Source organism: Seriola lalandi, unplaced genomic scaffold, assembly GCF_002814215.2.
Source record: "Seriola lalandi dorsalis isolate HSWRI2012SDOR001 ecotype SW California unplaced genomic scaffold, Sedor1 jcf7180002054563, whole genome shotgun sequence".
Classification (NCBI taxonomy): Eukaryota; Metazoa; Chordata; class Actinopteri; order Carangiformes; family Carangidae; genus Seriola; species Seriola lalandi.
In genome coordinates this window covers 992,692-1,020,091 of record NW_019525116.1, presented here as the reverse complement: position 1 = coordinate 1,020,091, position 27,400 = coordinate 992,692, and the positions used below count along the sequence as shown (strand labels likewise).

Sequence of the window (27,400 nt, the reverse complement as noted above, 5' to 3'; positions counted from 1 at the left end):
ACAGACAAACACAAAAAAATCTGACCCCAGTCTCCACAAATCCATCTTAACATGACGGACTATCCATCTCTTCTTTGGTGGTTTTGCTACCAGTTGCTAAATACAGTAGGAGCATAAGCCCAGATTTCATTTCATCTTTCCAAGAACAACTTCATCTGTCTGCCGCTTCCCCTAATCCCTTGCGGTCTGCAGTTGCTTCCTGTCATTCGGTCTCACTCCTAGCTGTGCTTTGGTTCTCCTGTTTGCGGATGGAGACATTTTTTATGCATCTTGGTGCCGTTATTTGCAGCATTCATTGTGCTCGCAGTAGTTAACATTCCTGACATTGATTTGCCTCAGTTCCTCTGATCCGCCTCTGTCACTGCACTTCCCTATATTCACTTCTGTGCGTACCGACTTATCTATTCTGTAACTACATTCCTGTGCATTGTGTTCAGCCGTAGCCTCCAGATATGGAGAAGAGCTTCCTTTCTCCTCCTACGGATGTTATACACTCACTGTCTCAGTCAGCTCAATATGATCTAAAATAAATACATAACAGCACAACCACCGCTCGCCTGCCTGCACCAATCATCCTCACCTTATGGAGGCAAATGACTATTGACTTCTGATCTATTGATGGGAGGTCCCTGAACAGCCCCTCCCTTCACTGAACACAGGCTACAACACACACAAACAGCCTCCCTTGTGTTTTTCTAAAGGACATGGGAAGATGTGTGAAATGTTTGGGTGGTTTGTGTGCCAAGAACGACCATGAATCATCTTACATTGTAACACTGAGGACTTGAGGTCTGTGCAACCAGTCACATCTGTCTTTGTTTGTGTGTGTGTGTGCGTGCGTGCATATTCAGTGTGGTCAGCACGTGACCCACACTGCAGCCACCGGTGTGGATTGCTTCCACACGGACATGGTTAATATGCTCCCCGTCCAGACATGAGTAATAATAAGTCTTTAAGTCAGCCATGCCTGCACAGCATCTCTGCATCACTGCTGGTCTATGTGCGTCACGCACGCAGTTTTCCAACACAAGGTACATTATGACAACTACAATGACTCCATCTATTCACACCACAATCCCCGCATCTGTGGAGGAGACTCCCCAGCCCCGGCCTAGTGCAAAGGTTCATTCTGGCAGACACACTGCGTGCTCCTGCTGCTGCTGCTGCTGCTGCTGGCTAGACAGAGGCATTGTTGGCATACCCGACATATGCTGCTCGCTCCGAACTTCCATCCGAAAACATGCTTTTTTATGACGCTGCTTTTCTCGCAAGTAAATCTTCATCAATAAATAAAATTTTACATCCGCTGCGAATCATAATGTGCGGCTCATTAATTCAGCGTGTATGTAACACACAGAGGAGCGTTTACTACGTCTAAAAGGTCAACTATTATTTGTGGTTCGCGTGTTGTCCCTCTTGTTACCCTTAAGTCAAAAATACACTCGAGCGGACGGGGGACGTGCACCGTGCTCTCATAAAAGATTGGATTTTAAATTGTAATGAAGCACATATTGATGAATCAGTCGCAGGCCGAATTCTCCCAAAAAACCTCGACGAATCAAAAGCAGGTTTCATTCACACCCTCGGAGGTGTTTACCTCTGCAGGTGAGCACGGACATTTAAAACGGCCAGATTTGCAACGGACTTCAGCGTGACGTTCTTCGTGGAAACGTGAGGACGGAGATCGAGAGCTCCGGGTGTAATTTTTTTTTCCTACTTTAGCGTATCACGTCGTTAATATCCAGCACACAGGCTGCTGCCGATAACCGTGAACGGTTGACGCCGTCTGGTTATAACGTGTCACCGTCCGGTTTAGGACCCAGAGGCAGACGGTCGGTTTGGCAGGCCCCGCTTGCTGACTGCTGCGCTGCGTCGCTTCCTTCCTGCAGCCTCCCCTCTTTCACAGACAAACGGCAGATTTATTTAACGCAGAGTAAACATTGTCGAGACCGAGACCATCACAGACTCCCGCGCCGCTGCGGCCCGTCAGTCATACCTTATAATGCAGTTGGTCGGAAACAGCCCGGCGCCCGTTACGATCCGTGGTGGATACAGCCCATTGTCCTGCTGCTGCTGCTGCTGCGAGTGAACAGACTGAATGCCTCCCCCCCCCCCCTGCTCCTCCCTCTCCTCCTCCTCCTCCTCCTCCCCCTTCTCATCATCTGTTTTCCTCCATCCCTCTCTCTCTCTCTCTCTCTCTCTCCTCCTCACCCCTACTCTTCTGCGTCCTTTCTCTCACCCTTCTCTTCCCTTTTCCATCCTTTCCTCTTCCTCCTCCTCACCTCTCGTTCCCATCATCATTTCTCTTTTTTTTGTATTTTATTGTTATTGTACAGCACTGTACTTGTCAACTGTGTTGTTTTTTAAAAATCGCTTTATAATTTAAATTGGATTGGATTAAATCAGGTGTAGTAAAAGTTGCTCTCCCCCTACATGGCCCATTTAAAAAAAAAAATGATTTTAACATGTTACCGCTGGTTAATCCTCTGACAGACTGGAGGGTGTCATTTACTGTCATTATGCAATTTGACTGGGAAGTCAACAGTCAACTGGCCTCATATAACAAGCATCCTATGACTCACTGTCTGAACTCACTGCACACCTGCTTTGGTGGTTCACTGACTTTTACAAGGTGTTTGCCAGAAATGGCAACTCAGTGCAAGTGGCCTTTCAGGTGCAACATGGAGATCAGGTGACCTCTGCTGGCCGAACCAGCTAAAAACACAACTACACCACTACAACTACAGCTGTGCAGGTAAGTGCAGCAAGAAGTACAAATATACAGAAAATGGAAATACTAACCTGTAGGCTACTTGACAACAGTACTTGAGTTAATTCCACCACTGCCAATCTTTTAGCACAGGTAGGGTTAAACATTTAAGGAGACACTTCACCAGTTTTATCCATAAAAGCATCCAATGTTCCTGCAGTACAGGAGGCTGCAGGATCAGGACCAGTGTCCAAGGACCACATTTCTAGGACCCTAGTTTTTTGTGTGTGCCACCTAGAGAATTGGTAAGGGGTAGGGTCAGTTAGGCAAATACAAAATGCCTCCCAAATACTTTCTCTCTAATGACTTCGTAGGTGTCATGAAAAACTATAGGGTCCGGGAAATGTGGTCCTGAAACCTGCAACCTCCTCTGATGCAGAGGCATGCAACTAAAAGTCAGTTTAACTTTCTATAAGAAGTTTTCCAAAATCTGAGAAAACCCCGGTGATGTCACTGTGATGTCACCAGCGTTTTGAGTTTGGGGATGGAAACTACAGATTTATAACATAGAGCCTGTGCTACAAACACAGGGAGTGAGTTTGAATAATGCAATCTATATTAGGACAGGAGGGTCTTATTGAGTTGTATTATGGGAATTGTAGTCTAGAATGATCTTTTTTTCAGTGTGAAGCGCAATACTAATTAGCTTGATTATCACTTTAACATCTGGGTCCTTGTGTTCAATAATTTTGATGACTGTTCAGAAAGGCACCAATAAAAGTAAGACATTAAAACTGTGTTTAGCTGGTTCTGTGTAATGAATATTTTTATGTAATTTCATTGTCATGTGAAGAATTTTTCACATATTCCATTCAACTAACATACACCTGCACCAGTGGAAATAAACTCACAATCCATTTAAGAAACACAACTGACATATACTGAGCAGCATTTCTTTCACCGTGCAAACACAATACATTAACAACCATAATATCTACACAACTACAATATGTGGCTCTGAATAAAACAAAGCAAACAAAAAACATTTGTATTTTACTTTGAAACTTTTCACTGGAGGTGGTACTATGCTATATTCTCCTTGACCTGTATTAACCTATGGTATTAACTGAGCTGCATGAGTTAATTGTCTTCTGTGTTCACTGCCATCCAGTGGTCACAATGAGGAACTGCAACACTAGATTAAATTTGCAACAAACACATCAGAAAAAGTGTTTTATGTAATTCTTATAATTAACAACACTCACATGATTACTGGTTATAATTTTATTTATAAAGAACTGTTTCTGATATGGAGCACAAACTACCGCAGATATTCTTGCCAGCATCAAATCAGACATGATAGTACACTTCCAGTGACATCATTTCAAAATAAAACAACTAAACTAAACCTGTCGGACAAATAATGATTATTGTTCTCTGTCGGTCACAATTAAAACTAATATTTATATGAGTTATTATCTTTCGCTTAGAATTATCAAGAATTGTAATAATGGTCATGGTAGTATGTAAATGTACTTAGTAATTGTACATTACATTTGTTTAATCAAACAATTAGAACCCTGCACCATGTAATGCTTTCCAATGCACAACCTTTGTGCAGATATATCTTTTGTATCAGGCGACAAGATGAATCGGATTTTAGTTATCTACAAATTCTGTTGTTCAATTCATTTCTAGCTTGAGTACAAATATGGGGTTTTCTTTCTAGTCAGGAATGCCACATGCAACTTTATTATTTTTTTTTTTAAACTGTTGTTACTTGTAATGACTGTAGGAGAAAAAGCATGAATACCAGTAACAAAGCTATGGTAAGCAGGTGTTAGTTACATCTGAGCCTAATGTAGCTCAAATGGCTAAAAGTAGTTAAAGACACAATGACAACTGTGTAAAACATCTAGTGAGAATATATAAGTATTTAAGTTTCAATTTCCTATTTTTCAAATTGGAATTTGACAATATCAATTTCTCATATCAATATTCAGTTTCCTTTTTCAGCTTTGATTTTCATTTAATTGATTACCCTAACTACTAAAATATAAATAAAATAATTTATATGCCATTTCTCTTTTAATTTTCAATTTAATTCTTATTATGGATAAAATTATCCACCATTGTGAAAATGATGGACGATTGTGAGCAGAAAACACATTATGACCTCTGAACCGTTTGTCAAGCTGCAGTAGACAGATGTGGACAGAAGAGGGCAGCAAAATAAAGTTTATCTGTAGTACGGATGACAAATCCACTGCATCAAACACATGACACTGAATTTTAGTGAGACAATCCTAGTTAATGTATCCATAATATTGAATATAAAAATTGTACTTAAGTAAAGTATTTGAGTAAATGTACTTTTCACCACTGTAATGATGCATATTTTGTTTCATACTAACTCAAACCAGAATTTGTTAAAAGATGTTCATCCCAAAATAAAAAAAGAAAAAAAAGCAGAATCCATGAAGGTGTACCAGTTGCAAATGCTTTAATTCATTGATATGGCCACATGATCAAATACAGATGATAGATTGGTGTGAGTAGGCACAAACAGAGCTGTAAGTTCTCTGGGTAGAAGTAGGCACGAACATTATACCTGGAAAATGACTCCATTGTGCTGGAAAATGTAACATGGAGTGTTTATACAGTGACCTCTGTTATTCAACACTCCACACGAGTTCTGTTGTGACCACAGGAGCTTTTATTCTCAAACGCTGCAAAGCTGAACTGAATGTGTCTAGAGCTTTTCCAGAAAATGAATAACCGCAGCTGAAGATAATTTCCTCATCAAATTAAGTAAAACTTCAAACAACATACATCAAATTTCAACACCGGGGCTCTAAAAATCTAAGCGAGAAACCTACTGTAATGTTATAAATCTTTTCATGATAAACATTTCTCCACTGTAATCATAAATCTATTCATATACCAGTCAAACCAGTCAAACCAGCTCTATGTCTTCCCTTGATATAGTTACCCATTTCTGCAGAAGGGCAGAGTCAGCCTCCCACATTTCAATACGACTATGAGATGGTTGTGATTTTCCTCCAAGTAAAACCTTTATTTGTCAGCTCAGGATGTTGGTCATGTCTTCTCTGACGTATCCCAGCCGTCTCAGAGTTAAACACAGAGGTCTAATAACTCTACCTGGTCTTCCCTCTGCCCACTAACAGCCCTCTGTTTCAGTTCTCCCCACCCGACCATCATCCTCTCCCTCTCGCCCCCTCCATCTATGTCTCCCTTCCCACCCACTGGCCTTGTTAACCCCCCCCCACCCCCACCCCCTGTGAGGGTCAGCATTCAGCTGCTGACAACGTGTCCTGACCAGGTCTCGTGTTTGGTTCCTGGGTTGAGATGAGTTATGGTCACCTCCACCGCCTGGACCTTCTCGTGTTTGGGGGGGATGGAGCAAACCTTGTAGCTCATCTCGTCGCCTTCCACCGGCACATACTCGCCCTCAATGCTGGAGGAGAGGAAAACAAAAAAAGATTTACAAACTATGAAATACTACTAAGTTATGTATGTACAGATATTTGCAGCTGAAAAGCAAAAACAACCAGCAAGTAAAATGCTTTGAACTTCCACTAAACTTCACCAGAAGATGCACTGTTTTGTTTTGTTTTGTTTTTCCAGCCAGGAGCACCAATACAAGTCTAAGCTGAACTTTGTTTAGGGGCAAATATCTGCATGTTGGGTAACTGCATTTGGACGTTTGCACTTTCATATTTTATGCGTAATATATATTTTGTAGGTGTAACATTTAAGTTGCTCCTTTAGTGTTGAGCAAGTGTGAAAACACTGGTGTGGACGCACGTCATTCACACATCAAAGGCCTTTTTTCCAGATTAATGATGACGTACTATAACCCTTGAATATGAAACCCTCTTTAATACTTCACAGCAAGTCAAGTTGTGTTTGACACACACAGATGGCAGGAGCTGCAGGAGAGGTGTAGGAGGACAAAAGAATATCTGATGACCTTCACCACTGTGCCTTTGTTTTCTCCCACATGCATAAAATACATGGACATCAGCAGTGTATACACAAAAGTACACACACACACACACACACACACACACACAGTTAAACACCTATGTACACATGAAACATGGCAGCACAATGTATATTGTAAAACAGGTTCTCGGTTTCTCTCTTTCTTCCTTAGAGAATCTGTTTGAATCATTCCTCACCAAAAGGAAGCTCTGAGTGTGTGTGTGTGTCTGTGTGTGTCTGTGTGTGTGTCCCTCTGCTCTTACACAGAGCCCTACTATAACTTGATGACGATCATTAAAACCAAAGCAGCCCCCTCATACACCTCATCAGAGACAATGAGAAAAAAAACACACAATGTACCACTCACTCTTCTTTGCATGAACACACACACGCACACACACACACACACACACACCATCTGTTGATGCCTTTCTATTCACATCATTTCCAGATAACCTGATTAGTCATAAGAACATATTGATGCAAGTTAAAACAGCAAGTTAACCCCCCCCAAAACACACACACACACACACACACACACACACACACACACTGCGGACCTATAGTCTTCACATTACACACACAGCTTACTCTGAGATGTGGACAAAGATGTCGTTGCCCCCGTCCGATGGCGTGATGAAGCCATGGCCTTTGGAGCGGGAAAAATATTTACACACACCAGTATACACGGGACCCTCCGATGCTCGAGCCGTCCTGTATAGAGCGAGAAATATAGACAGAAAGACGGAGGAAGTGGAGGGTGACAGAAAAAAGACCATTCAACAATGTGAATGATAAAGTCCTTGAGGCTGCATTGATTGAATTTTGTGGGGCAGAGGAACTTTTGCCCAATCAACAGACACAGAAAAACATAGAGTTATTTATCAATCATCATCACGTCCTGTGTTTATCATTAAATCCAGTAAATCAAAAAGGGGTGCAGCTCTTTCAACACACGTGGCTCACTCTTGTTTTTACTGAGTGTGTTGTCACCTTAACTTCTTTACTTTGCTGCTACAAGTAACTAATAAATTCAACAAGCTTTGCTCACTATACTGGAAACATAGCAGCTGTGTGTGTGTGTGTGTGTGTGTGTGTGTGTATGTGTATGTGTGTGTGTGTATGTGTTCTCACGCTGAGCAGGTCCTGTTTCTGCGGGTGGGCAGAGGGCTGGGGATGAGGTAGCCTCTCATGGGGGAAGGCGAGCGGTCTCTGTGTCTGCAGACTGGAGGCTGCAGGGATTCTGATGGGACAGAAAACTGGTGTCACACATCATGAAAATTTAAACACGACATCACTTATCAGACAGCCTCTCCAGCAGTGCCTAAGAATGAGCTGACATACATGTTTACAGCATCTGCATTGAATGAAATAACACAATAAATAATTATATAACATTCTGCTTTTGTGCATTGAAGTCCTTGTTGCTGCTGTCGCCCACTGGGATTTGCTGGTTTTAAAATATCTTCACCCACAGAGTGGATTTAAGGAAAATGCTGCGTGTAATCCAATGTTACTGTTTGTAATCTAATCTCACTGATATCAACCTGACTGTTTACTCTGCACTCTGATTAGGAGTTGTATTAAGAATCTGCTAATGCTAGAAAACAACAGAAATTTCCTATCGTTGCTGCTTCACATTATGTGCACACCGTAGTTTGATATGATTGACAACAGTCTCAAAGTAGCTAAAATAAACATTACTTTACCATGTGACACCGGAGAGAGCATGGATCCTGCAGAATTCAGCGGAGGGGTCACAGGTCTTGACCCCTGGATGGGCGTGGCCTGAGAGGACATCACGGAGGACGTCGGAGTCAGTGTGTGTGGAGAGGAAGGAGGGGGGAGGGGTCGCTCAGCAGAGGTTGTGAAGTGAAACACCTGAGGAGAGCAGCACAGGAGAAGAGATGTGAAGTCTTACTCCCCATCACTCACACACGAGTTAAGTATCTTTTAAAAACATGTTTTGTCTCTTCCCTCAGCCCTGAAGCACAACAACCCCCCCCCCAAAGAAAAACAAACAAACAAAAAAAACCAATGAATCAGTGACCTGCTGGTGGCATTCACAGAACTCTCATTACCATGGCAACAACAATTTGTGGAAAGGCCGACACCGCTGTGACCTTACAAGGAGAACAGTCCCTTCATTCACCTCGCCCCGCGACTTACATCATCAGTCATTACATCGCCAGCTATGTCAGCCAATTAGGGAGAAGCAGAAAAGAAAACCTCCATTGATTTTTTTGGGGGGGAGGGGGGTTTATACAAATATAATAAAAGTTAACAATGACAGAGGCACCAGCAGCAGCTCAGTGAGTAAATATTTTTCAGTATGTCTGTAGCTGATGGTAGAATAAGATGGAGAAGATTTTCCAGGTTTCCAAGAACAGGATTTTTAACTTTTACAGGTGTAAGGTTGCGAGTTTAAGACTGACTGTAGCTGAAGTTTAAACCTTCACCATTCAATATTTTTTATCCCACAATCAGCGCACAGCAAATTACAGCAGAACTCTCACTGTTTTGGTTATAATGCCCTCAAACTCAATAAAGTTCTGGTAAACTCGCTCCACACTTCCTGCCCGGCACCAAAGGACTTACAAACAAGCTCGGTGAGCTGCTGGTTAAGAAGATGGCGCATTTAGTAGCTTTAGTCAGATGTTTCCAAAAGGAAGTTGGTAAAAATAATGTTGTGTTTTCAGCCCTTTATGCTGCCCTCAAGTGGCCAAAATTAATAATTTTTGCTTATATTCTTATTATCAATTTTTGGCTCTAGGGACATTGGTCAGATTGTCAGTCGATCCACCAGGCTCATAAATATCTAATAATATATGGATGAGTAACATTTTTCCACAGATGCCACCATAAAGACGACGTCTTTGGTTTTTCTCAACAACTGCTGGATGGATTAACATTAAATTTTGTACAGATAGTCGTGGTTACCACTGGATCCCTTACTGTTTCACTTATCTCCATCATCAGCTCAAAATTTTACTTTGTCCAATTATTTGCCTTATGATCAAATACAAGCAAAACTAATGTTAAAAACTTATATTTAGTGCTAATTAGCAAATTTTCGCATGTTAATACACCAAATTAAGATCGTTAACATTCTGCCTGCTTTACATCACCATGTTAGCGTTATCACTGTTAGCATGTTAGCATGCAAGTACAGCTTTACAATCATCTGCTGCCTTTTATACTGCATGAGGATGAATAATACCAATTGAAGGGAGGAACACTAAGCACTGATATCTTTCACTGTAACTGTGTGCAGACAAACAATAAGTCCTAAATAAAGAGATAACACAACCTCCAGAAACCTCCTGCCAGATGTCAACAGACTCTCAGAATATCTGCAGATTCACAGATGAGTGCTCATTCTGAGCCGGTCACTTATCTCTGCTAGTTCTGGGTGAGAGTTTTCTTTTTAAAGCTACAAGTATATTTATCCAGGAAGGTTTGCTTACCACACAGTGGCTTGTTTAACATTCGCACAGCTTCACACACTGACAGCAGGAGCCTGAATACATTTTACAGTTTCAAAAAGGACACAGAGCAGAGTGAGCAGAGTGTCTGATCCATCTTAACTCAATAGACATGAGGTTAATGTAATCACAGCCTCTCTGAACAACATACTTCCTGCTGGAGGGAGGCAGGGATACAACTGACGGCAACACAGAGAGAGCAATCCCCCAATACCAGTGTGAATTTACTGACACAAAATTAAGACTAATCTCTTTTTTTAATTTGGAACTAAAAACAAGTGACGATCCTAAAAAACAACAACAAAAAAAAAACAGGGAAGACGAATCATTAAGAGGTGCAGTGACAGAGTTGCTGCTCTAGAACAGCAACAGAAAAGGAAGGAGGGTCTTTACAAGGAGCACAGAGGGAGGGAAGAATGAAATGGAAAAGTGGCCGATAAGCAAAAGATAAAGCCTGAGGGAGGCTGGGAAAACATGATGGGGCGAGTACAGATTTAGCCCGGGTAGTTTTTCTCTTTACTGCCTGCTGCTTTAATGGGCCATAGTGATGGTTTTCCATACTCTGTACTTTACATTCGTGCTGGTTATTTTCCCACGCATGCTGACTTTGAATCACATCATTTGAATTTGAGTATTTTATTTTGAATAATAAAATAATACATTTCCTTCAGTCCTCCACCTTTTCTTCTAGACTGCTAAATAAAGCGCTGTTAATGCTAACGTTAGCCATGTAGCAATAGCAAAACTTACAAATAGCTCCTTTAACGGCGCTACAGTAACGTTAAAAAGAATCCTGTCTAAGAACACAGGGAACATGAACACTTCTTCACTGTCGAATCTTGATTCAAATCAAAGGTTTCCTGAGTAAAATGGCCACATCAAAGACTGAGGCCATCAATGTGAAGTGCAGTTTTTAAATGAATGGGAAAGTGGTGTCAGACCTAGGACTTCATGTTTTGACAGAAAACTGTAAAGTTTCCACAGAAATTCAGAACTTCACACTAAAAGCCCCGGTGCCAGTTTCACACACAGATAAGTAGCCACAAACTTCCTTCGTGAAACTACTGTTATTATGCAAGCGATGGTTATGACTGGATATATGACTGGATATAAAATGCTCCCCAACTTACACTTAATCTACACATATTCTATTTAGTACATTTTTATTTTATATCAAAATATGAGTTTAAAAAAGGACAAAAATGTGGGCCACAAAATGTTCAGACAATAGCGAGAGGAAAGTTGTTATTAGATTAAAACAGTATTGCGAAACAAATTTTAAGGCTGGAGTTGTGTGTCTGTCAATTCTGTTACAACAGCATCTATAACAGACGCTGCCACAACAGTGGCTCTGTGGCTTTGGCTGAACCACAATCCTTTTATTTTTTTCTATATAAACACAGCATCTCCCTGCTCTCTCTCGCACACACAAACACACACACACACACACACACACACACACACACACACACACACACACACACAATAGCTGCACACAAGCTACACACGGCACTAAACCTGTATCCTTTGGAATTTTCCATGATAGTGGTCTCTGGACACCCAGAGACCCTGCTGATACAGCAAATACCAGTCCAGTGAGCTTTTTAAGCCAACACACACCTACAGCTTTGCTGAGACAAACACTACCCATGTGATGAAGCCATTACACTGTACGAGGCAGGATGACACATTTGGTCAATCTATGCAGACTCCATTAACTGGTTTAGAGTTTCAGCCTGGCACCTTCTGCAAGACTGGATCCATTCATCTAGAGCTGCATTCACTTGTAAAAGAATAGTCCTTGAGATTTCTTTATCAGTGACTGTAAGTGTTGCTACTCCCTATTATGGATTTAAAAATATACAGTGATGTGACGCAAACAGTTTATAAATCCCAGTCCAAACATGTTCATATCAGCCCCGTCTTCACACCTCAACACTGGCTGTCCATTCATTCTAGGATTGATTTTTTAATTCTTTTCATTACTTTCAAGGCCAGGTTTGGGCTGGCCCCTCCCTATATTTCTGAGCTTTTAACCCCTAATGAGCCGAGACGCAGTCTGAGATCCTCTGGTAGCGCATTGCTGGCCATTCCAAGGTCTAGGTTGAAAACCAAAGGACGCAGGGCTTTTGGAACAACCAGCCAGAGGAGATCAGACTTATTTCACCTCACTCCTTAAGACAAAGTTTTATAAAATGCTTTTATTGTGTAATTTCATTTACATTTTCCTTTGATTTGTTTGTGTGTTTTATATAAACTGGTGTGAATCACTTTATTGTATTGCACTTTTCAATACAAGTAACAAGGTCATAATAATAATAATAATAATAAATAATAATAATAAATTTCCATGGGCTTCCTGGTTAGTCTGCTTTAAAAGAATATTTTATGTTTTAGTAAATACTCTTATTCGCTTTCTTGCTGAGTGTTAGACAAGAGGACAGATACCAAAATTACTTGTACACACCAGAATCAGTGTTTTACTCTATTATAATGGTAATTAGCTAAAAAAAAAAAAAAAAAAAATCTTTTAACTGGTGAATGAGGTCGTGTCTCTGCGTGTACCAGGAAGTCCTGTCACCTCCCATCCTGCTGAGGACTTACTGCTGGACGAGCCAGAGAAAAACAAAGATATGAATGTAGAGATGAACAGATTTGATTTATCCAAAAATTCAAATTCAACTCACAAAAAGCTTTTTATGGCAACATCCGCCCACTGAGGAATCAATGCTGAACACAAATGTAATCAAACTGGATATGCAGATAAAAATGAAATGTTATGATTCCACAGTCATCATCTGAAACTGAAAATGATAACTAAAGGTCAAATGCCTGCATGCAAACACACACCAAGAGATGCTGTCTGTATTTTAAAACCAGGGTGACAAAGAGGACAGATGAGAGTGAGCTACAGTGGTGAGAAAAGCGCAGGACAGGATGACCGTGTGAGGAACTGAAACTTTTAACACGATCATCCCAATCTCTCTCTTTTCCAGCCACTTTGCTTTGTCTCTCTCACACAGTTACTCAGTTCCTTGTTCATCCCAGGGGGGAAACAGAGGAGAGGAGAGAAGATGTCCACAAGGGAGAGATGACACAAAGCCAGTGACAGCTGAATATGAACCAATATATAATTAACAGAGAGGGGAGGGGCAGTCAGCTGTAATTACATGTTAGAGGAGCTTTGCACTGGAGCTGAGAAACTGTGTGCAACAACATCTTCAGGTAATAGAAGCCAAAACAGTCCCTATTCTATTGTTTCTACTTTACCTCTACGTTTATCTATAGTGCGTACAGTAGTAAGGGAATAGTTTGACATTTTGGGAAATACGCTTTGACACCATTCACATACCTGTACAGTAAATATGAAGCCAGCAGCTGTTTAGCATTACTTAGCTTAACTACGCCACGTCAGGCAATTTTGCCCAGATACCAAAAAGAAAAATGTCTAAATATGTGGATTTGTCACATTTAATTTATGCAGTTAACAGTTCAATTAGATTTTATCTATATTTCATTTCTTTACACAAAGTTTTAAATGTTGATTTAAAGCCTTCACTACACTGCCAATTCGATTTTTACATGGGCTTTTGGATTATTGCAGAAAATAAGATCTGCAACAAACAAACGTTTATGATACTCACAAATTTTGTTCAGCAGGACAATCTACACTACTGAATGCAACTTTATAGTTTTTGAAGCCTAAATACTACAGCAGAAAATAGAAAACTAATGTTAGGCTATAAAGGTACTACACCACCGTCACATGACTTCAACGTCACCCTGACAACCTCTGTAGTCTCATTTAGACACTTGTTAGCAACCGGCCTTTTTTTAAGAGACGTAAAAACTTAAAGAAATCATGACTGAGGTGCTGATGTATTTTATACCGTAGAATAAAACTGTGAAAATGTCTTGACCTTATGTTAACCACAGACTTTATTTCAGCCGTCTAACAAAAACCCTAGAGACTTCAGGATGAGGGAACCGGAGTGCTAAAATGCTAAATAACTAATAATGGAAGGTGAGACTTTAGTCCTTTTTAAAATAAAGAAATTCAGCTGCATCGGAGAAGAATGAAAAGATGGGATGATTTCAAGTCTTAATACACACTGAAGTGTAAGGGTACAAATTAATGATCCTGATCTATCTATAATTAATAAATAATTTGAGCTATGAAATGTCAAATATCACCATTTCATTTTTACATCTTCACTGCACTGGTCATTTTAGACCAATGAAGAAGACTTTCAGCTTTTGCAGCTGATGGTCGCCCAGTCATGGTGACATCTCTGTTTCAAAGCAGCTGAGGAAAATGAAGTGGACGGGGGCTGTTATAAGCTCCAGGTTATTGAGGACCTCTATGTGCTGAGATAAAGAATGAGAGAAGCTGCTTTAGACACAATATGCAGCCAGCGTTGAGCACTGAAGGCAGAAAACATTAAGCTTAACAGGCTATTATATTAGGCTCTGTGTGTGTGTTTGTGTGTGTGTGTGTTTGGAAGTCAGTGTGGGTGGGTGTACGGTCCTGTGTGTGTCTGTGCAAGGCCAAATGTGATATGTGTGTGTATGTGACAATGAGAGATGGTCCTGATGCTACAATTTGATGACTCACCCTCCAATGTGCGTCAATGCAGTATTTCCCGTGTTTCAATCATACACACAGCCATGAAAGCTGAATGTACACTGCGACTCACATCAGCAGCATCCTCTCCCGGACTCCTGAGCACCACTGGTGTTATGCCCATTTGCATGCACAGTTCCAGGTGCAGGTATTTCCAAAATTAAAAAAATAACGAAAACATAGGGTCATCGGAGGGCACCAGTTTACATCACACACTAATCTGTGCTGTGATCTTTGGGCCTGTTTTCATAAGAGCTTGACCGATACAGGAAGTCTGAGGCTGATCCTGATGCCAGTGTTTGAGAGTTTATGTAAAAAATGTATATCATGATCAGATTTTTCTAAACACTTAACACAAAAAAAATGATTAGAATCCTTTGAAGATGATTATTAAAAAATGGTGCCTGCGGCAAAAAATGTTATCACAATATTTTTCCTTTCTTTTCAGTCGATGTTGTTGAGCTTGATTTTCCCTTATGTTTAAAATCGTCTTTTAGAAGTTGAGAGAAAACAATGAAGCTCGAAATGTAACAGTGTTATGGTTTGTTGTGTTGGGTGTTTTTCCCAGAACCTCACTAAGAGAGCGCTTCAGGTGATTAACTTTGGCATTTCCTGACATTGTTGCCAAAGGTTTTCGGCTCAACTTTTCCTTTCATATTGGACTTTAGCCTCGCCCTGAATCGTCTCGTCCACTGAGTGGCCTCATGGGGTCCAAGCCAACATCTTGTTACCTCATGTATCCACAACTGCTCTTTTAAAGGTTGTTGCACCTTCACTTTTTGTGCCAAAATAAAACAGTTTCCTCAGAGGAAGCACTCGTCTCTTCCGCCAACCCATCCAAGCTGTGATAGCAAAACAAAAGCATGTGGTATATTTAGCCAACTTGCCCAACCTTGCTGTATCTATTTTGGGAAGGTGGCTGTCTCTTCCTGTAACGCTTTGTTCAGAAACATCTTTGTTTTGGGACTGCGTTAGTATTATATTGTAAAGCAGTGTAACATATCAACAGTATATCAAAGTTTCTAATTTTCTTATTGATTAATTATAGCTCTCAATCCTATCTCTCTCATGGACCAACTCAACGTGTTCTCATTCTTGCGTATTTATCCAGCAACCAAGACGCACTGATGAGCATCTATTCCAACAGTCCAACAGTTTAGTCAGATTATCTACTACTTTATTTTAACAGCTGTTAATGCTAATGCTGGCTACGTAGCAATAGCAAAATTTACAAGTAGCTCCTTTAACTTAGAAAACAGTCTAATGCAGTAGCACCACGTCACAGAAACAGCAGCACTTATTGTGCTTTGTTAAAGACTGAGGTAAAATTAACAATATTTGCATCAAGATTTGGAGACTGTTTGCTGCTGTTGAAATGCTATCGTGAGTCAAATCTGATCAAACCATTCACACGCAGAACTGATGAGTTTTTTTGGGTTTACAATAATAATAAGCGCTAACTAATAATGCTTTTTTTTCTTCAAATGTCGCTATTTTTGTCATCAATATGTAATGTTACTGGAAAAAAACATGAGATTTTAGGTATTCAGGAGCTTTAAGTGCCTGATCTATGTGTTCAAAGTCTGTGATGGATGAGGGTGATCCATTTCATACATAAAAATCAAAAGAGGTAGCTCATTTGAAAGTATGATTTATTCATATGGGTGCTCTTAGTAAAGAATAGGTGAGGAGTCAAATAATGGTCTTTGATCAAACCAATTTCACCTAATCCTATTGTTTCTTACCTTTTAGTTCATGGAAATTAAACGCTTCTCTAACTTGAAACAAAGCAAAATAATTAATGTTTGTACAAACAAAAAGGGAAGCCCACTTGTATCCATCTCTTCTGGCTTTAACCAGTTTTTTTGTCTCATGGCTGAATTACATCATAGCTGTTCATCGACACATCCTTGTTTTAGTTTCTTAGTATGGTGAAGCATTGTGTAAACTTAACACATATACTGTACATCTGTGCAGTTGGAGAGTTTAAACTCTGCTGCTTAAATTTGCCAACTGTTGATGCCCTTGTCAGATCTGTTTGGCTGACAAATGACCCAACACTCATCATGACCAAAGGTGATGGTTGTAACGAGGAGCGACTGGTACATTGAGAGCTTTGCCTTCTGGCTCAGCTCCTGAACACCCGCTTTACTGCTGATGCTGCACCGATCCACCTGTCCTGCTCCATCCTACCCTCACTCGTGAACAAAGACCCTGATATACTCAAACTGCTTCACTTGGGGCAGAAATTTTGTATTCAATCCAGCAGCACCACGACACTAGATGGTCTTCGATGATCTTTGCTGTAGTTATAGAACAGCAACATGATATATTTTTCTACGTTTGCACGGACGACTATAGTTAAAGGTAACCTGTGTGAGTTTTTGACCACTAGTAGTGCTTCGGAGCAACGCTTTTACAAGTGGGTCCTCATTTTTGTTTGTATTGTGCACATGCATGAGGACGCACACACCTGTCAACACAACTTTGTTCACAAGAAAACTCCACCGGGAAACCTTTGAGGTTCCACTTTCCCTCCCCTGCTACTCTTTCCTTTGGTTTCTTCCTCTCCTCCCACATTCTGAAAGCTCCACCGTGTCATCAGGGCGTCACAACCACAGCCGATAATCAACACTTTCGAAAACAGCAGGAAACAGGAAGCAGTGAGGACTCATCCTGTGCAATCACCAGAGAAGGGAAACACTTTAGCTGCTGCAGGTGTGATTTGATTGTTTTGGGACTACCTTACAGCCCCCATGTGTAGAATTGTTTTTATTTTAGTTATACTGGTGTTCTGGCTCCATGGATGATGATGATGATGATGATGATGATGATGATGATCTGTCTGTCCACCACTTCAGTCCAGACCGAAATATCTCAACAACTGTTGGATGGAGTTTAGTTTATGACCAAATACCTGCATAAGTTTAGTTATTTGCAAAAAAATGAGAGTCTCTGTGCCATTCCTGCACACAAGGCAATCACTGTCCAGACTGTTCTAGTCTGTGGGTCCTTGATGGTGGAACAAACTACTGAACGGGGGCGTCCCTCTCTATCTTCAAGAATCTCTTGAGGACTGATCTCTTCTGAGAGCACCTCCTCTCCTAACACCTCTAACGCGCTAACATGTCTAACTAGCACTTACTATGCACTTTTGGTTCACTTCTTTACCTGATCTCCTTGAACTTAATGAACTGATGTGGTACTTAGTAATTACACCAAGGTCTCCTTCTGCACTGAAGCTTTAGAGATGCTCCTCACTGGTAAGTCACTTTGGATAAAAGTGTCTGTCAAATGTAAAAATAATGAAAACTGATGCAGTCTATGATCAGCATGACATTTTTTTTTGTACATAATAATCCAGGAGATCCACTGATATGTAAAACATACAACAGTTGAGTTACTCTAAAATCACATAGTGTGTCATACCATGACATCAACAATATTTGCAACATGTGGTCGTATTTACGTCAAGACTACGTACAGCAGCAACACAATTACTCAAAGCGCCACTGCTGCTGGCTCTGCCGTGAAGGTTCCCAAGAAAAAAAGAGAAGAAGGGTTACATCATACAAGCGCCACGTACATCGTCATGTAGTGATTAAACTGACCACAAGAAGAGTGTGTCAGGATCTGATTCATCCATCCATCGGATATACCACCTATCCTTTGAGGGTCGTGGGGGAGCCTGGAGGTTATGACAGTGAGTGAGAGGCGGGGTACACTCTTGACAGGTCACCAGTCCATCACAGAGCTGACATATAGAGACAAACAACTATTCAGCCTAGAGGCAATTTAGAGACGCTAATTAACCTGCATGGCTTTGGACTGTGGAAGGTAACTGCCGCCCTAAGGCACAAAGACGGATCAATCATCACCTCATCATAGGTTTTATATGCTTCGTGGTAAATGTTCAGAGCAGCACACTCCAGCGTGGGGAAAAAAAAAACCACTAAAACCTGAAACTTAACAAGTTGCTGAATCAGTCACACTCAGGTCGGACAGAGTGTGTGGAAAGTTACTGCGCAAACACCAGACTGAAATTCAAGGAAAAAAGTTAAAAAAGGAGGAAATTGTCAGTTTAATGACCTGAGGAAGTGTTTTACTTCAGTTGTTGAAAGGAAAGAAAAAATCTATAGTTTCAGTTCAATAAATCTACTTATTGAAGGAAATTTGGTTTTGGCTATGGAAGATATCACTCAGCAATGATCATAAAAGGCTCTATGTGTCTCAGCACTAAAATCAACCACTACTTTAGTCTTGGTGCTTTACAGGATTGCCTCCATCATAATCTCTCACTGCATTAGGTGGTGAAACTGAAGCTGTGGTGAGCCGATACAGAGCCATTACAGCACTGTGGTGTACACTACATCAGACAAACAAGAAAGGCCGAGGTGACGCATTATTCCTGCAGCAAGACCAGTGAACCTGAAAATGACATGAGACGAGCGTGACGGAAGAAGGAAATATCTTAAGTCTGCAAATGTCGCTGCAGTTAATTTATGATGGTGCTGAAATTTTTTTTTCTTCCTGGTGTAGAAGGGACATACAATGCCAAAGCTTAGTTACAGCGTCACTGTTTATTCAAAACAAATGACTACGATCTGATTCAACTTAGCGAAGTATGTAAACTAGAGCTGCAGTGATTAGTTGGTTCTCTGGTTCTGGTTGACATTGGCTTATATCATTATAAAGTAATGTCTTGGGTTTTGTGAAGGCAAAAGATAAATAAATAAAATAAAGTTATTAAATAAAGCCAAGTTATTTTTTTTTTTAATCATCTGCAGACTAAATGATAATGAAAATAATTGCTAGTTGCAGCCCTAATTTAAAAAAAAAAAAAACATTCAGTGATGTCACTTTTTGTTCCATTTTAATTTTTTAATTTTTTTTTACTGTAATTTAAAATGTGAACAACAACAGGTGAATGACCTACATTTGTGAACTTTGGCTTCTTCTTCTTCATCTGTACTGTTCTTGTATCAGCGCTAGTATGAAAACATTCACATGGGGAACGTTCCTAAAATGCACTGTCCATTTGACCTGTTGCATACCTTGTTAATTAAGCTACTTTTACTGTTTTTAAAGCAAAATAGAGGAAACTAGTAATCATGAAACTAAACTGACTTAGCTACCAAAATTCATGTGTAGAAACATTTCTGATTTGATACCACAGATGGAACATCTGCCGATAAAGATAAGGATGTTTGCTGACATTGTAAAATGCAACAGTCCTGCAGTAACATATGCCATTTGCTCAAGGGCTGCACAAGCACCGTAAACAAAGGGAACAATGCTCACTTTCTAATTGGAGGAGAGCAAAAGAGTGACAACCCAGAAAGACAAAGAAACACAGAAATGATGAGAGACAGAAGGATATGGTCCCATCAGTTTAAATTCAATGGTGCACAACAGAGCTTCCCATCAGGCACTGGAGCCAGCTGACTGCTGAAAAATGACAATGGCTTCTTTCTTCTCTTCAGTATTGTGCTGGTTGAAACTGAGACAAAATACTAACAAGACAGTAATGTTCCTAACTGGACCTTGGATGGGCAGATTAGCACCATTTCCAGTGATGTCTTAAATCTAGAGGGTTGTCAAGCCCGGGCCACGGTGACCCGTTACGTTCTCGCTGTGCTGATGGGAGTCATGGACGAACAGTAAGTCATGCACCGAGACACAAACAGCAATTTAATCAGCAACTGTTCCCCAAACAATAACCAGATATTATCTTCACAACCTAACAATCAAGCTTCACACTGACAGATACACAAAAACGTCTCGTGTTTCAACATTTGAAACAGTCCGACTTGTGAAACCTCTCATTCTCTGCAGGGGATTCATACTGTGAGCTGACTGACACCTTCCCATGATGCCCCAACAGCAGCAAGTGTTTCACCACTTTTGCACAAACCTTGTGGCCGCTGAGATCTCTTCACAGGAGAGTCAACATGGAAAACAGTGAGGACATACAGTAACTATACACCAGTGCAGCAACTTTATGGGGTTTATTATATTTTCCCATCAATACATTATACATATAATAAATTGTTGTACTTTAAGAAATTGAAATGTAAAAGCATCACTGAGTAAAACGTTATTTCTATAAAGAATGAACAAAGGGGAATATAGGATCCTGGTATATCAGTTCCTGTCTAAATAAGATTTAGAGGGTGGGGTGTGGGGAGAGTCATTCTTCCCACAACAAAGTGGCGAAAAAGCAGACAAGGGTTAGAAGCAGAGAAAGGCAGACAGATAAGGAACAACAATGGCCAAGACAGAAAAAAAGCCCTGCATTTAAACAACACAAGAGGCTGCATGAATGGACTGGTCCCATTGAAGTGAATGAAGGAGGCGAGTGCGGCTTTCTCACATGTTATCTGCCGTGTTAGACACCGTCTGGATTTGAGCCACAAGTTATGATTTGTCACTTCTTGTGGGTGAAGACTTCCTGCCAGTAACCGGGTCCCCATCAGTACATCAAATAAAAACTGTAGAGCAACTCAAGTCAAGGTCAAAGTGAGCTGAAAATGACGCTGCCTACTCTGAATAGAGTGTAACAGAACTCCATCATGGTGTTTCTGCTTGTGTGTACTACATTCAACCTGCCGCACACAGATAAGCAGGACGGCAAACAAATACAGCAATCCCCACACAAACAGTGAAACGTGATCTTGTGTGTGTCCTGTCCTGACTTGTGCAGGACCATCACCCACCTTAGTGCTACTGTACTACATGTAGATACGTTTACATGGTACTGGCAGAGTGCTACCTCTTTCCCACAGTGTAATTCAACACCTCTAAGGTATGAAACTCAGGGCTGAAAGTAAGTTTTGCTCCTCAATGAGATGCCACACTTGATAAATGCATGAGGAACTTCTGCAGCATACATTTTGCAAATTGTACATCTTGCAACTCCTTGCAATGCGTAGACTAGGAAAAAAAACGATGTGATAAAGAATATCTGAACTCAGTAATTCTATATTAAGATTGATATTGTACATTTTTTTTTGATTTTTTGGATAAAATAACCAGACAGCAAATTTAACAGCTGACACACTGCCACTGCTTCAGCAGGTAGATGAACCAGTGTTGGTTCGTGTAAAATACAAAAACGTTGAACCTGGTTGACCTTTTACTACAATATAAATCAATGTCATTTGGCAAAAATTGCTTAGATTAGCATATTTCTACCATTTTCCTCGAGATCGTTGCATGTAAAGATAAAATTTTCGCCATGGTAACTTCACAGAGTCGTAAAAACCCTGTCACTTTTATAAATTGCTGTGCTGTATTTTTGCTTCTGATAAGACATCAAACCCATAGATCTGCTTCTTGATGTGTCCCCAGGAGCTAAAACAACACACCCCTTTGTAAATTTAATGCAGACCTCTGCATGTCTGAACACCCACTAAGATGTTTGGCGTAGTCTTAATGAAAAACAGATTTGGTTTGAAACAGTCTAATTGTACTTAAAGAAAACAAAACATCTGGTTTGAACATTAAAAACAGCTTAAGTCTGGTTCTTTCTATCAGTGCATTTTAAGTACACCTGTTATTGCTGGATATCTGCAGTAACACTTCTTAAGCGTAGATGAGAAATCTTAATATGTGTGTGGGATTAAGAGGGAGAAACTGATCATTTATATTGACAGCTAAACACCAGGTTAATTTCTTAACTTCACATATATTCTCACTGTTCAGAAAAACTGTGCTCTCTCAACACACTGTTCTCTCACTGTATAATGAGTCCAAATGTTGGTCCAAACAGAAGAAGAGGCTGGAGCATCACGCATCAGTAATATACTTGCTTGGTTGAAAGATAAGAGGGGTGGAGAGGGGCTGCATGTAAACACATTCTGTTATTTCCTGCTTTAGACTGGTTTCCTCCCAATAGCCGATATTTTGTGTGCATGTAAAGGTAAAGGTAAGTTGATGCCGCTCGTGCTGACACAAAGAGAAATGTTTACGAATCTCTGATCTCTGTGATACAAAAAAAAAAAGAAAGCCATAGAAAGAGAAGCCAACAGTATCACCGAGGACCATCAATACATAAAGTTCCTGCTGAAGCCACAAAACAAGCATTAATTTACATGCAAATATCGAAGATAATCACTTTACATTACCCGTTTTGCAAAGTGTGGTGTTGTTTTGCGATGTCCCTTCACACACATTTCCTAAAGTGACTGATGTGGTGATAAGCACAGAAATGCCTCAAGGAGTCATTCCAGTCATATTTCAGGGTGAGCGAGCATCTTCTATCCACCTCTCTCTCTCTCTCTCATTATCAGTGCTTTATTGTCTACAGCCAGCGCTCTCAGGGGACTATTACAGCAGATCATATTGCACAACAGCGCACAAGGCCTTCACAACGAGCTCCCGACTCTCCCGACTATGCAGCTGTAAAAGGAACGGTCATAAAAACTCCGGTGAGCCTTTTAAGCTGCTTAACAGCACAGTGGACATTTAGAAAACAAGCATTTATGACAGAGCAGACAAATATGACAATGCTGTTTTGGTTTTGATGTCAAAAGGCCTCATCTGAATTTTTGCAGTGTCATGTCAGCTAAATGAAATAATGCCATCTGGTACACGAACTGACGAGATGAAATGTCAACACGACACCGAGGGCAATAAACAATCATGTAGTGGTATATGTTTTCATTTATTATTCAAACGCAGCTGCTGTTTCAGTTCAGTAGGTTAGAAGAAGACAATGCCATTCAAACTGCTGGTATAAAAACACTGTACCGAGATGCCTCAGAGCAGAAAGCTGACACTCACAATGCCTAAAACACAGGTTTCATGCATAAAAAGTAGAGCTACACTAATAAATCATCAAGGCTGAAATATCAGTTATGTCTTTATGTTTTTAATAAATGGACTATCAGCTTATACACTGGTATCAACATCAGTATCTGGCTCAAAAATCCTGCACCGGACAGTCTACAGTAAAAAGTGGTGGATATTGAAATTGTATAGCCACTAGGCCAACTGTAGCAGTGCATATTATGGACTAAGCCATACAGTAAGTCTCTAAAGCATTTCTGTCAACCCCATCTAATAAGACAGAGGTGTCTGCAGCCTAAGATTAGCTGCGACTGGCTGGTTGGATTAAGGCCATGTTCACAACTTGAGTTGACATACATGCTGCTAATCCAACAATGCAGAGGGAGAACCAGTGCACGGTCCAGAACCAGACTCAACCTTTACTGCACATCTGCATTGGGCAACCAAATAAATGAAAGTGCACATGCCTTTGTAACATGAACCCTATATTTTTACTGTTTACCTGACGATTGTTGTGAACAGCAGTACAACATGCAACAACAACAACACACCCTCACCAATGGTTTTCATGCAGGACAGCTTCGTCCCAACTCCATACCAACTGTAACAGGTTTGTAGTGTAGTGACTATGAAGTAAATTCACACTGGAAAATAAGGAATATGCAAAATGGCTAATTTCTGAGCGGGCTCTTGATGTATACTAATCTCCCACGATGCAGTGCTCAAAGAGAATGGGAGAGCAGCCCTGGATAGAGCATCTTAAGAGAAATTAAAAGTAAATGTGGATGGTGGCGAAACAGCTCCAAAACTCACAGTTTGACTGACATACAGTCGTGTCCAGTATTCCCAGAATGGGATGTCTTCTTGCTGCAATGCGTTCTGGTCTATAATCTCGCCCTCTTTCATTGATTTCTCCATGTAGGATTTTTAAATGCTGGTCTGGAGGACTACTATCATGTACGATGTTTATGGCTTTAAATGGTGAAAATCATGTCTGTCACCAAATTCCACTTTAGCTGAAATGTCTGAACAGAACATAATTTTGTCTAAGTGGTCATTAAGTCATTAAAGAAGAAGATGACCATGAAATACTAAGGGCCATTTAGGCTTATGAGTTTACATTAACACTCAAGTCTGCTGGAATTCAACAGTCACTGTTATAAGAGGCATTTTCATTTAAAGACACCCCTTTCCAGCCCCTGAATACCTCTGAACAAGCTAAAACACGCAGAAAGAAACCTACAGGTGTGCAACAAAGCACACAGTTCAACTGCAGCTTTCAGACATGTAAATCTGTCCATTTATAATGTGTGTGTAGACTTAAAGAAGGAACAGGCACCTTCAGATACAACCACATCCTGGCTGAACCTCTGTCATGACACCATGTCACAACGCCTCACTGGAAATTTCTTTTATTTTTTTAAAACCAGACACACAGACACACACACAAACAACTGATGTTGTCCACCACATCAGCTGATATTTTCTTGTTTCAACCAACAACAGGCCTGAAGCAGGGCTTAAGCATAAGTGCTTTCCTTCCACCTTTGCTCTGCCTTGTGGTTGGTGCATGCACGTACTCTCAAACACATCTTCATCCTATAATGAGCTGCAGATAGATACCGGCAACATGCTACAGCTCTTAAGCGCCCACAGAAGCTCATCTTCCAGCACTTCATTAACTCCGAATGAGGGGGCCTGTGCTGAGAGAAAACCTTTTCAAGTCCCTGAATGAAAGCTCCTTTTTTCCACACACACTGCATCGACTCAGACTTCTGTGAAGAGGTAATTGGATGAGACAGAGAGACAGAGACACACACACACACACACACACACACACACACACACACGCACACACACACACACACACACACACACACACCCCTTACTTGCTTGTTTGCCCCCACCTCCCAAGGAAATGAACGGCTGCTCGTTCCAGGAAAACACAATCCGTCATGGAAAGGAAAGACTATGGAAATCAGTGAACTTGAGCGCCACTGATAAGTTGGAAAAATGGAGTAACTGACAGCAATCCTGTTTCCAAATTTTTACGACAAATCATATTTATTAACGTTATATAAACCAAGTTTATAATTTGTGATGCAATGTATCCTAAAACTGACAGCTAACTTGCGATAAAAATTAAGTTAAAAGCTAACTGCTTGGGGAATTCGCCGTGCGGCGTTCACGGACTAAATACTGTCAGTTTGTTTGTATGTTTGTTTGTTTTATTAGTAGCGTTTTAACGTAACGTGCATCACTCACCTTGTTTCCACCAACTTCTCGACTCGAAGAAAACGCGTCCAACAAAGCAAAACGTAAACTTTAAGAGGAGTTTTAGTTGAGTCTGTTTAGTTTGTGCCACCGCTGTTCAGTGATGAGGTTCACTATCCAAGAGTCAAAGCAGCGTAAATACTTTCTCTCCCTCACGCTCTCTCGCTCTTGTTTCTGAATGGGCGTGACTGGTTCCACAGTGACGTCACCTGGCAGCACTTTACCGTAACGGACGCCACATTGCGACCTGAAAACTACGCAGTGTACCGTAAATAAAAACACGACCTGAAAAGTTTACAATATTCCTTTTACAAATAAAGATAGATTAAATGTTGGCTGTTGGATTAACATTTTTACGGAAGCCGATTTCTGCCAAAAAAAAAAAAAAAATGCTGAGAATAATAAAAAATAAATAAAATGTAATTGTATTAATCCATACATAAAAAAGTATGGGTCCAATAAATGAAAAAATAAAATAATAAAAAAACTATTGTTTTTCTTTAACAAAAGGTAAGTTTATATATATATATATATATATATATATATATATATATATAAAAACACATATAAAAACACATATCATATATATATATATATATATATATATATATATAGACTGTACATAAACAGCACATAGACTGTGTCATCAGTCAATTGGACTGGAAGGAGACATGATTGTTCCCTGTGCTGTAAAATGTAATTCAAATTGTATATATATATATATATGTGTGTGTGAGAGTTTAATGGGCTATGAGAAATACACTGGTTCACTGTGAAATGACAAGGTTCACATGAAGCACCTCCTGACATTCAGCAGAGGGAGACATAACTACTTTTTGAGGTTGAAATCAATGAAAACAGGCTTATAATGTAGTTTTTGCTGGATTGACACTGAATGTGTTCTATGGTTACATTGTGAACTGTTACTATGGGTAATGTGATGCTGATGAATCACAATGCCCAGCAGCTAAAATAATGCAGCTCTGTAATGTGTAATTACTAGAATTCCCTTTTTAATTGGTCTCTTTTCTCCCCACCACTGACAACTGATCCCTTTTGTACAACTCATAAAGGAAAAACAAAGAGAGCAGAGGCGGGAACAGAGCAGAGCATATACAGTATAGTGACATTGCCTCAGGAATGAGGCAGTGGGAGTATGTTCAAATTTGACTATTTGTGATGCTGGGATGACCACCTCCTATTTGCCATTAAGATGTACACCAATGTTAGTCAAAAAACACACTACATGGCAAATTACTTTAAAGAGAAGTGACTTATTCATTATAGTAACACTGCCACAAAGGAGGATCATATTAGACTGAATTTCAAAAAGCAGAATACATCAGCTTTAAAACTGGTCTGGCATTTTGATATGTGTTCCAAACCCATTATTGAAAACCAAGATAACTCCAAAGAGACCACATTATCTGTGTTGCTATCCAGTATATCAAACACTGGAAACTTCAGAGGAACAGGAGTCACAAACCAGACCAATTAATGTGCATGCGC

The 27,400-nt window shown here is 40.3% G+C and overlaps 2 protein-coding genes across 3 annotated transcripts in view; both read right to left on the bottom strand.

Annotated features, from left to right (window-relative positions):
* LOC111662454 (neurabin-2-like) overlaps nucleotides 1-2,100 on the bottom strand; it is a 30,147-nt gene extending 28,047 nt beyond the window's left edge. For both annotated transcript variants that reach the window (XM_023416314.2, XM_087176646.1), the window contains exon 1: nucleotides 1,997-2,100. The gene's annotated coding sequence lies outside the window, so the exon portion shown is untranslated. The remainder of the gene's footprint in view (nucleotides 1-1,996) is intronic.
* A 3,088-nt stretch (nucleotides 2,101-5,188) lies between these two features.
* On the bottom strand, nucleotides 5,189-26,036 carry carhsp1 (calcium regulated heat stable protein 1). Its single transcript, XM_023416278.2, has 5 exons — nucleotides 25,883-26,036; nucleotides 8,428-8,599; nucleotides 7,853-7,961; nucleotides 7,310-7,432; nucleotides 5,189-6,188 (listed from the first exon to the last, which is right to left on the bottom strand). Exons 2-5 carry the CDS (start codon nucleotides 8,516-8,518, stop codon nucleotides 6,026-6,028), a joined length of 486 nt encoding a protein of 161 aa, XP_023272046.1. The 5' UTR covers nucleotides 8,519-8,599; nucleotides 25,883-26,036; the 3' UTR covers nucleotides 5,189-6,025.
* Between the last annotated feature and the right edge of the window lie 1,364 nt (nucleotides 26,037-27,400).